This window comes from Aplysia californica, unplaced genomic scaffold (assembly GCF_000002075.1).
Source record: "Aplysia californica isolate F4 #8 unplaced genomic scaffold, AplCal3.0 scaffold00763, whole genome shotgun sequence".
Classification (NCBI taxonomy): Eukaryota; Metazoa; Mollusca; class Gastropoda; order Aplysiida; family Aplysiidae; genus Aplysia; species Aplysia californica.
Genome location: NW_004798033.1, coordinates 152,448 through 163,874, shown reverse-complemented (window position 1 = coordinate 163,874; position 11,427 = coordinate 152,448). Strand labels below are relative to the sequence as shown.

Below are 11,427 nucleotides of genomic sequence, written 5' to 3'. Positions count from 1 at the left end.
ATCTAGTCTCTATCTCTCGATCTAATTTTCCATTTTCTGTGAAAATGCTGCCCAAGTATTTACTTCATTTACTATCAGACAATATATTATAGTATAGTCCTTACCTCTCCTCCTTCTTTTTTTTTGTTTGTTACTCTCTTATAACACCTCTAATCTTCGGCACTTATATGACCTTAATGTGTTGCAAGTGCCCCAAAACTGTTACCAAAACTGAAACATCTTTGATTCATTACCTTCCCTCTATTGTTTCTGTATTTCTATCTTGCTGTTTCCCCACTCCTAAATAAATTATGTTACCATTCTGCCAATGTGCTTTTCTTTGCTCAAATCAGCCTGTGTTTGTGTTTTTCGGTTCTCAGGAAAACGGCAAGTTGAAAGACGAAAACGTGAACCTAACCCGAGAAAATGATAACCTCCGCTTGGAGATAGCTCAGAGGTCGCCCAAAAAGTAAGAGAGCTCGTGTCCACAGTTCGATGATTGGCCTGTGTTGTAGTTAGGGCTGTTCGTGTTTTGTTTTGTGAAGCTTAGCTTTCTCTCTTCCCTGTCTGTCTCTCTCTCACCTACCTCTCTCACTGTCTTAAAGTCTGTTCAGATGAAAGAGGATCCATGAAATCTTAAATTACTGAGTACTTCCAATGTACTTTAGGTGTCAAACAAGGCTTCATACTTAGCCCTATATTATTTTCTTTGTTTATATCTCAATTTGAAAAACACTTTTTAGATTCAAATACCCATGCTATACAAGTATTGCCCAATGATAATGATGGTATTTTAAGTTTAATGTATGCTGATGAACTAAGTCTTTTTGACGACAATGTCAGAGGTTTACAAAAGAAAATCAATGTGTTACATGATTTCTGCCAGATGTGGGGTTTAAAAGTGAATACAGAGAAAAGTAAGATTGTTGTTTTTATAAATGGAGGCTGTCTCAAAAGATCTGAGAGATGGTATTGGGAAGATAAGATCTTAGAGACAGTAACCTATTATAGTTACTTGGGCATTTCATTTTCATCACGTCTATGCTGGAGATGAACGCTGGAAGATCGAGCTTGTAAAGCTATACCGATTGTTTCTCGAACAAGAAGGCTTTTCGATTCTTACCGAGAATTAAATTTCGAAACAGCGAAAAACATTTTTGATATAAAGATTAAACCAATGCTGCTTTATGGCTCTGAAATTTGGGGTACCAAAAATTGGGACGTGATTGATAATGTTCAGGTTAAGATCTGGAAAGCCTTTTTGGGTCTTGGCAAAACTACACCCAAATGTTTAGTTCTAAGAGAAGTGGGAAGAACCGACTTATGAATTGATTACATGCATTGTGTGATTAAATTCTGGTGCAGACTTATACACTTTAAAAAATGACAGGCGTCGAAAGAAATGTTACTTGCAATTATATCGTTCCTGTGAACTGGGCAGAGTCAACTGGGCTACGGAAGTTAAATCCCTATTATTTTCCCTGGGTTTTGGATATGCCTGGTTTTCTCAAAATGTTGGAAGTACTAGACTCATTCTCAATGAAGGAAAAAGTAAATTTGTTGATCATTCTGTGCAGGACTTAGAGGAAGAAGTCTGTCGCAAGTATAATGTTTTCTCTCTTACAATTCCATTTCAAGAAATGAATATATCACCAACCTCCCACGGTATTGGAGCAGAAAAGTCATAGCTTTGTTAAAAACCCATAACCTTCCATTAAATAACAATCTCTTTGGTGGAAATTAACTAATTCGCCCTTATCTGAGAGGTGTAACTCTCATGAAATTAAAGATGAATTTCACTTTATTTTCTATTGTTCACGCTTTGTCCATCAAAGGAAATTGTTAATCCCTCCCTGTCTGACTCAGCCCAGTGACAGAAAATAAAAAATATGTGCACAACCTGTACTTATTCATTATGGAAACTTTATTTATCAAATGAGTGTTTTGTTTGATGTGATGTGGGCCAATGGCCTTAAACACTGAATAAACTTACTTACTCACTGTCTGTCTGTCTGTCTGTCTGTCTGTCTGTCTGTCTGTCTGTCTGTCTGTCTGTCTGTCTGTCTGTCTGTCTGTCTGTCTGTCTGTCTGTCTGTCTGTCTGTCTGTCTGTCTGTCTCACTCTCTCTCTTTCTCTCCCCCTCTCTCTCTTCCCTCTCTCTCTTGTTGTCTTTCTCGCTCTTTAAACCACCCTCCCCCTCTCTTTCTCTGTCTGTCTGTCTGTCTGTCTGTCTGTCTGTCTGTCTGTCTGTCTGTCTGTCTGTCTGTCTCTCTCTCTCTCTCTCTCTCTCTCTCTCTCTCTCTCTCTCTCTCTCTCTCTCTCTCTCATTTCTTTCATTGTTTCATTTTCCTTTGTTGTATAAGGTCGCCTTAGATGGATCCATAACCTTGGGGGGGGGGGGGATGTATTAGGTTTCACCTGGGCTCATGACCTCGACAGTTGACCATGGAATGGGTGCTTTGTTTTATTACTTGTTTCGTTATATCTTTCCAGGGGATGATTGGAGGGCACCTTTTGTATATACTTCTTCATTACTTTCCGTCTGTCTTTTATGTGTGTATCAGTCTTGTTCTAAGGGAACATTATTATATCAATGTGCTTCTCTTAACTCAAACAAATTTTGGTTTTTATTGCAGGTTTGGCCGTTTCACTGTGGCCACTTTGGAAACAAAGCTGTCAGAATTGGAGAAGGAAGTGCGTCAGTTGACCAGCGCACTCGAACGCAGCGATTCTTATATCGAGGAGTTGGAGTTGGAGATCAAGGCGCTCTCCAAAGTGAACAAAGAGCTGAAAGATGCCCAGGCGGCCCAGAATCCGGGTGGTAAATTCCCGGTATCTGCAACTGCGGCTGGGATGTCTGCTTCATCGTCGTCATCATCCTTGTTATCGTTATTGTCCCGACATGATGAAAATGGTGGACATAAGGGGATGGGGGCTGGACACAAAAAGTTTCCATTTCATCTTGACAAGGGTGGTCAGGAGCCAGGTAAAAGTATCCTGAGTAGTCGCAGTGTGGGGAACGAACTGGCACGGGGTGGTGGTGAAGTTCATGGTGATGTATCGGCACCAACGACGAAGCGAGTTTTGTTTGCGGCAGATGCTGGAGGAGGAAGTAACTCTGAAATGCGAGGGTCAGAACCTCGGAATGGTTTTACATCTGCTGGTGGTCTCAGTTCAGGAGATGGTACTACTAAAGCCAAAAGGGGACTCTTTGGCAAACCTGTAAAGAGTTACGAAGGTAATAACGACTTGTCTGAACAGAGGAAGAAAAGTTTGTTTGCTGGGGAAGGTGAAGATAACACTGGAGCAAGAGGGCTCGAGTCTCAAAATGGTTTTGCGTCCGAGCTTCACGCTCCGCAAAACGGAACAAGGGGCAAAAAAATGCTTTTTGGTAAACCAGTAGCTTCTGATGATGTAGATTCTCAGGTAGTGGGAGAGGGAAAGGAAAAGCCTGCGAAAAGAGTTCACTTTAGTGTGAGTGGAGAAGCAAGTGGTGAGGCACCTTCATTTGACCTGGAGATGCCGAGCCCTTATGAGGGGTCATCGTCATCCTCCCATACACAAAGGATTAACGACCCTGGCTTTTCTTTTCCACCCATGCAAACATCTTCGGGTGAAAAACCTCGCGGTGCAGCAACACAGGATATATCGGAGGCGACATCGGAATTTGATCGTCACATTGTGAACTTGCTGCAGAAAGCCAATGCTGTACCTAAGACAAATTTTAGACAAACGGAAGGTGAGGAGAGGTCATTGTCGGGGGATCAAAGCTCACATGTGTCTGTTCGGAGCGTTGACGATAGTAGTCATCTGAGTGGGCCCGATGATGATGATCGTCGTAGCAACAGCAGGGCTACAACTACGAGCACACGACAGGGTGCGAGGAGGGAATCTGATGCCAGTCGTCACCTTGAAGGTGAAGGCCACGTGAAGCAGGAGTTTGGTGATCTTGATGTTTCGATGACGCCAGAACTCAACGACTGCCTGCGGCTGATGGATCGGGCGGAGAAGAACATGCAAGGGGTACCACGGGCCCTGGGATCAAACAGCACGTCATTGACGGCTTCTTCGGGGTTTGCGTTATCGTCCAGCTCTTCAGGAGTGGTTGGTGCCAGCGGTCAGACTGGTAATCCTCCAGGGGTGGATGCTATAGGCAATGGGGGATATAGTCATTCTCTCAAGCCCGTGTCTAACCTTCGAATTCCCTCATCCACTCGTCATAAAGCATCCGCTGTTGTGGCCGGTCATGGGGAAGGCTTTTCATCATCAGGTACCGTAGCTATGTGGCAGCAAGAGTTCTACAGCTCCCTGAGAACAAACCCTTACAAGATGAGTGGAAGTTCAAACGTGCCACCTTTCACTCGCTATGGTAGCCACTCGGGCGGTGGTGGTGGAAGTCATGAAAGTTTTTCCACCCAGGAGAAATTTCCTCTCTCCTCCTCCTCCCATGGGGACTATAACGATAGCATTCCAGCATCTTATGGAGACTTTAAACAGACTTTTTTGTCGTCTTCTGTTAGAAATGGGTCAACCTCCCATTCATCGTCCTCTTCACACCCAAACTTTACATCCCACACAGCAGCCACTAGTGTTCATCTTCCATCTTCTGTAGCAGCATCTTCATCTTCTTCTCACCCTTCATCAACACTTGGCGCCCACTACCACCCTCATGTGTCCAGCTCAGCGATGTCCATGACTAATCAGGAGCCAGCGCCTTACGAGTCCTATCAGCCCTCATCTGCGATTGGCTCTCTCTCTACGGTCAGATCAGCCGACATCCCATCGTTATCTCGACGCTATCGAAATAAATCTCAGGACAGTTCAGACCTTGAATGGCCGGATGGCGTTTCTAACATCAAATCAAATTTTCCAGTTGATGTGTCTGATATAAAAACAGAAGTTCTAGATCCTGAATTTCCGGACCACAGCATGTCTGACATAAGGCCAGAGTGGCCGGATGTGTCCAACATCAAAACTGAGTGGCCCGACGAGGTAGATGGCTCGCCTCCATCCACGGCCCGCTCGCTCAACGATTCCTTTACGGTTCCTGCACCCCTGTCTTCTTCTTCCTCTAAAGGAAAAATAGGGTTGAAGAAAAAAAAGGCTAGAGGGATTTTGAAGAAAGGCATTGGTGGTGCGGGGAAAGTGAACAAGCCGAAGAAGAAAGTAGCGGTGAAAAGCATGGTGACAGATGACAGTTATCTGTCTGAGCCCGGGTCTGCACGGTCAGGGAGCGGGTCAGGTGATCTCTCAGATTTCCTGGCCGAGCCCAAGAGACGTCTCAGTGACATTGAGGATGATTTTGACCTTGACATCAGTCCGAACAAAACAACAAGGAGATAATAGGTCCGATAACGTCAAAGTCATAGCACAGTTGCCTGGCTCAATTTTTGTTTTGGGAAAAGTTTTAAAAAAATTTTCACACTTTAAGTCACTTTTTCTTCTTCGATCAAAAGAAAAATGTCTCAATAATTAGATTTCTATTTATAGCTCACAAAACGAACCCCTGTTATATTGAGAAAATGAAACAGGTAACATACTGACAATCACAAACTGAAAAAAAACTACTTGGGCAACTGTATGATGACCATGATGATGTGATCTCAGAGATGAAATTTGACCTTGACATCCGCCCAAATATAACGACCAGGAGATGGTAGTTCTGATGAATGTTGGTCGTTTACATAACATACGATAATGTTAAAGACAGAAATGTGTCCTCTGATGAATGCTGTTCATTTCTTAAACACACAATAATGCCAAAGAGAGAAATGTGTCCTGGCAGTACCATCTGATCTCAGTGTGTGGTCAGATGAACTGAGAGAAAACATTAATGCCGTACTTTTTTTTTTGGTGGTGCTGAAATGCCATGGACCAGCTGGATAAATGTTTTTGGTTTATCTTTTTTTTCATCTGTCAAAATGAGAGTATAAAGTTCTTAAGTTATGATTGTACAGACATAGCTACTGGCTTCAATTTCAAATGTCAGTGTTATGGGTAGGCCATTCACCATTGCTTGCTTATGATGCGAATTTGATTCTCAAGACGAGAAATTGATCTGTCTTGTATCTCTGTCTGTTTGTTTGGATGCTGTATCTCACTCAGCCTGGATTGATCCCGAAAGGCAGAGTCCAAGAAGCCCACCTCTTATATGATCTTAAGTGTGCCAATAGGGGTGTATGTACGACATTTACGGTCTTTAAAATGGCACGGTGGCTTGAGAAGTTTTATTTTTAAATCGAATGTCTTCATCTGTCTGCTGGGGTGCTTTTTTCCCCAGTCTCTTGCCAATTTCTATGCAAATGACACCATGTGATCGGTAGAATGAGATTAACTTGATTTATTTGTTGTTACTGTATGTTTTTTTATGTTTTTCAGTGCGTTTGTGTGGGGGTTTGATTAAGGTGTGGAAAAGTTGTTTTATCGTTTATATTGTAGGTTTTAACTAACTTGGATTTAGATCTAGATCTAGATCTAGTTTTGTGTTACTCCTCGCTGGGCCCAGCTCATCTGTCCTCTGTACTTCTCTCCAGTCCCCCGTGAGTAGTCACGGGCTGAATGTAATGTTTGCCACATTGGATTTTGGAAGGCCAAACCGTGGCTTACAATACCCTCCTCCCAGTGCCGCGCACGACATACTTTTATTATGCACGGAGTTGATCGAGTTTATAAGTCCAACCGGCTCAGTGGTCGGGGAATCCGACCCGAGCGTGTGGCTGAAGGTGTGTTGTCTATTGTCATGACATGTGCCGCTTTAAGGTCAATTGACACCTTGTTATGCTTGCCATTAATGTCCAGAACGAAATATTTGGGATGTGTTTTAATGATTCTATACAGTCCATCGTATGGTCTTTGCTGTGGTCTATGTACTGAAACATGTCTGACGTACGCAGAACCTGTAGCTTCCAGATTTTTAGGAATGTATTCAGCCCTGGTACCATGATAGTCTGTCAGGGTTGATTGAGCTTTGCGCATTGTTTCTTGCAGATTCCTCAGAAACGCTGAGTCTGGCTGAACAGATCAAATGTCTTCTGTTAGGAAAAATTCTCTTGGAAGCCTCAGTGTGGTTCCGTAAACCAGTTTGGCTGGTGAGCAGTCAGGTTCAAGCCGCCAGGCTGATCTGATGCCAAGTAGTGTGATGGGTAAAGAGTCATACCAGTTGTTACCTGTCAATCTGGCTTTCAAGATGCTTTCAGCTGTCGATGAAAATGTTCAACTAGGCCATTGGCCTGTTGGTGGTATGAGGTTGTGGTTTGTTGTGATATTCCCAATAATTTCTTGAAATTCTCCCATAAGGCTGAAGTAAATTGTGGTCTGTGATTGGAGGTAATGTCGTCTGGAACTCCAAACCGTGCGACCCCGTTGTGTAAGAGAGCAGAGGCGCGTGTTGTGGCTTGTGCATCTTGAAGGGGAATAGCTTCCGGCCATCTCGTAAAGATGTATGTCATACCTTGGCTTACTGGTAATGGCCCTACCAGGTCCACATGAATACTTCTAAATCTTGGTGAAGGTATGTCTCTTGGCACCAGTGGAGCCTGAGTGTGGCAATGAATTTTGGAGGCTTGGCAAGAATGACATTCCTTGCACCACTGGCAGATTTGGTGCTACATACCATGCCTGACAAATTGCTGAGTTATGAACTTTTGTGTTGGTTTCACTCCAGCATGTGACAAGTTGTGGATATTGTTGAAAACGTGACGAGTCCACGATGACGGAACCACTGGTCTTGCTGTCCCTGTAGACACATTGCTGTAAATATAGCTGAACTCTAGGCCTGTGTTGTCTTGCAAGTGGGGTTCCATTTCTCCCCATTCAGCCTGTGCCTTTGCCAACTGACAGTAGCTGTCTATAGCCGCTTGCCCTGGCCGTGTTGGTTGTGTAGCGGACACCTGATTGATTCAGGACAGGGCATCTGCTACCACATTGAACTTTCCTTTGATGTGACAGATGTTGGTTGTAAACTCAGCAATGTAAGACAATTGACGCGCCTGCCTAGGGGATCAGTCTGTGTGATATCCAATGGCTGATGTGAGTGGTTTGTGATACAGAGTGAATGTCCGACCTTCTAGAAAATGCCTGAAATGCTTGATGGCACTGAAAGCGGCCAAGAGTTGTCTGTCAAAGGCACTGTATTTCTTTTCTGCTTCTGAAAATTTTCTTGAGAAGAATGCGAGTGGTACCTAGAGTCTCCCTATGCGCTGTTCAAGTTGTACTCTGACGGCATTGTTGGATGCATCCACTTTTACACTGGTTGGTGCACCTGGATTGGGGTGGTGTAACAAAACTGCTGCTCCCAAAATTTCTTTGCACTTAACAAATGCTTCTTGGCAGGCGTCATCCCAGGCGATCTTCTGTCCTTTTCCTTTTGATTGCTTGTGCAATGGGTCCAGGACAGCAGCTATGTTGGGCAGAAAACGGTAATAGTTTATCATTCCAAGGAAGCCTTGTAGGGCACTTTGATCTCTGGGCGCAGGAGCATTCAGTAGGTCTTTGATCCGGTTGGGAAGTGGTTGAACTCCTTGGGATGGGACTCTGTGACCTAGAAAGTCTAGGGAATCTGCACCAAAAACACATTTTGATTTGTTGATGACGAGGCCGTTTGCTTGAAGTACGTCAAATATTTGTTTGAGATTTGAACAGAAGGTTCTTGGGTGCTTTGCAGTGTCAGTGGAAGACTCTCAGAAGTTATCAGTCGACGACCTTTCAAATCTATCACCGAACCATGTTTGATGAAGAAATTGGCTCCAAGGATAGGTCTAGTTACATCCACCAGAAAAAAAAATGTGAGAAAACTTTGTTTTAAGACTGATTTCTAGAAACATTTCTTTCTTACCCCTTGTGGCTATTTTGGTGCCATTTGCTGCTGACAAAGGTTCTGTAGCGCACCCTTGTCTGTCTGTGAGAGAGACTGGGTTAACTGAGACCTCATCGTTTAGCGCGTTGATGCGTCTTAAGAGGGCCGTGGGCTTCCTATCCCCCAAACCATTGAGGTTCAGCAGTTCTAGGTCTTTTTGAGCTTGAGATTTGCCTAATGGGACCTTTTTTAAGTGCTCGTATTTCCCGTTTTCAGGAGGATTCAACAACTCAGCTTGTATCTCTTCTGCGGTGTCCATGTCCAGGGTGCTAGCCACGTAATCATATCTTGTCTGGTCTTTTTTAGTACCGAACTGTGCTTCGACACAAGCGAACCTGACCTCTGGTACTCCTCGCTGGGCCCAGCTCATCTGTCCTCTGTTCTTCTCTCCAGCCTGTCTGCCACAGGAAGTCCCCCATGAGTAGTCACGGGCTGAATGTAATGTTTGCCACATTGGATTTTAGAAGGCCAATCCTTGGCCTACAATATCTTATCTGTGTACTGGGATGCTATATTATTGCATTCAGCTTTGGTTCCCACTGAAAAACAGGGTCCTAGTCTAATCAGCTTGCCTTTTCTATGATCTACATTGTGTCGATGGGGGAAATTGTGTCGCTGCAGTCACAGCAGAGAGCAAAGTGTTTCCTTCGTGAATCTAAACAATTTCTTTACACTTCCATTTGAAAGACACCTATACTGCCTTCATTTTAAAAAAGTAAAGTATATGCTGGAATGTCTACTTACATTGATGAATATCCTTGTCATCCTGGAGGGAAAGACATTGGGCATAAATGTTTGTTCTTTGAGTGCAGTTTTCTTCAGTTGTTGTTATGCTTGATGTTTGTAAAAGAAATGAATTGTGAATAATGTATAGATTTGTGAGTGTAGGTTGCTCCATTTCATATTGTCTTTGATGAAAGAAACGAATTGTGAATGACGTATTTCACTCTGATGTAGGTGTTTTATACGCCCCTGTTGACGTAATTTAAGATGCGGACTTTCACCCTGCCTTTCAAGGGCGACCTGGGCTTAGGTGAGGAATAAAATATCCTGCAGAGCTGGGTGGGTGGGGATGGGAGCTTGGCTGGAGTATGGTGATGGGAAAGGGGGGTGGATGGGATGAGGGGATGAGAAAGGGACAAGGCGGTGGGAGTGGGGTAACAGAGGTTTCTGAGTATGGATATAATGGAATAGGGGAAGAGGAGAGGATGAGAGTATCGAGATGGTAAAGGGGGATTTAGGGAAGGGGAATATGGCGATGAGAAAAAGAGGCAAGGGGGGGGGGGGGGAGGAGAGAGAGAGAGCGAGGGAGAGAGAGAGAGGGGGGGGGAGTACGTGCTTGGAAAGGGGGAGGGAAGGAAGTGTGATAAATTATTTCTTGAACTGTTAAACATGGAAGCTTAAGGGTCAGTCTAAGTATAGTCTTTCTGCTTTGCAGACTTATTTTGTGTTTTGTATTGATTGTATAGATATATTTATATGGCATAATACGGGTAGAAAAGGGGGAGGGGAGGAAAGTGAGGTGGGAGCATAGCTTTGTTAATAAAACTGTTAAACATGACAGAAGACAGAACAGTTTTAGTATGACATGTAGACTCATTTCCTTACTAAGTTATTTTGTATAATTTTAGTCATGGTTTCATATTTTCGGTGTCATTCCACAAGCAGCTACGCCATTTTTTATAGATGAGAAAATTAAAGAAAAAGAGGGCACCCAATCGGAATCATGACTTGGGCACTTGATTTATTCTTTGTCTCAGTATCAGTTAAAAATTGAAGACGATATTACGAAACTGTTTTGTTAGGTGCCACTTGATGTCTATTTTCGAATGAATAACAGCTGTATGTGGAAACCTACAGAAATAGACTTAGGTGATTTTGGAATGATGCCAACAGTATGGCTTTATTGGGATTTTTGGAGGGGGGGTGGCTGTTGATTCATTTTTGTACTGATGAAAATTGAAGAAAGCAGGACAGTATAAGGCATGTCTAACTGCCTTACAATAAGGTTGTGTACCCTGCAAATCACTTCACACACAAACACAAACACACACACAAACACACTAAATTTTTCTTTAAACGTTGATTAAAGGCATAAAAATGTAACATTTCAGCTTCCAAGGACTCTCAAACTATGGAAGTCACCAAACTTTGACGGCCATTTTCTTGCTAATTTTACCCCTGAAACCGGTGACCCTCACCCTCTTCAATCACTAATTTCTCGACTTCTATTCAACAGAGATGGATATTATTTTCACCTAAAGCAAGGAAAATGAACAGGCCTTATGATCATACCAATAACTCGATATGCACAAAAAATGCCTGATTCCTCCGCGTCATGACACAAATACAGAACGTTTTAATTAACATGTAGTTGTTTAACATGAAATTCCTGTTACCGCCTTTAAAGGATTTCAAATGCCCGGTTTATTGCATCTTTTTTCTATGCATTGTACTTCCCTCCTTTATATATACGAAATCTACTTAACAACACAAGGAAAACCTCTAGTCCGGTGAAGTTCATGTTATCAAAGTTTACTGTACACATTGTCAAAGTCATACTTTTCTGTTGTAGACTGCTAGCTGTTGGGGGG

The 11,427-nt window shown here is 43.2% G+C and overlaps 1 protein-coding gene across 1 annotated transcript in view; it reads left to right on the top strand.

The window, feature by feature from the left end:
• The window catches only part of LOC101860129, a gene marked incomplete at its 5' end in the record, with an annotated part of 19,622 nt that extends 9,563 nt beyond the window's left edge, over positions 1-10,059 (top strand). The window contains 2 exon segments of the mRNA XM_005109300.3: positions 360-448; positions 2,616-10,059. Of these exon segments, the coding sequence (XP_005109357.1) occupies positions 360-448; positions 2,616-5,322 (2,796 nt within the window). The 3' untranslated portion in view covers positions 5,323-10,059.
• Between the last annotated feature and the right edge of the window lie 1,368 nt (positions 10,060-11,427).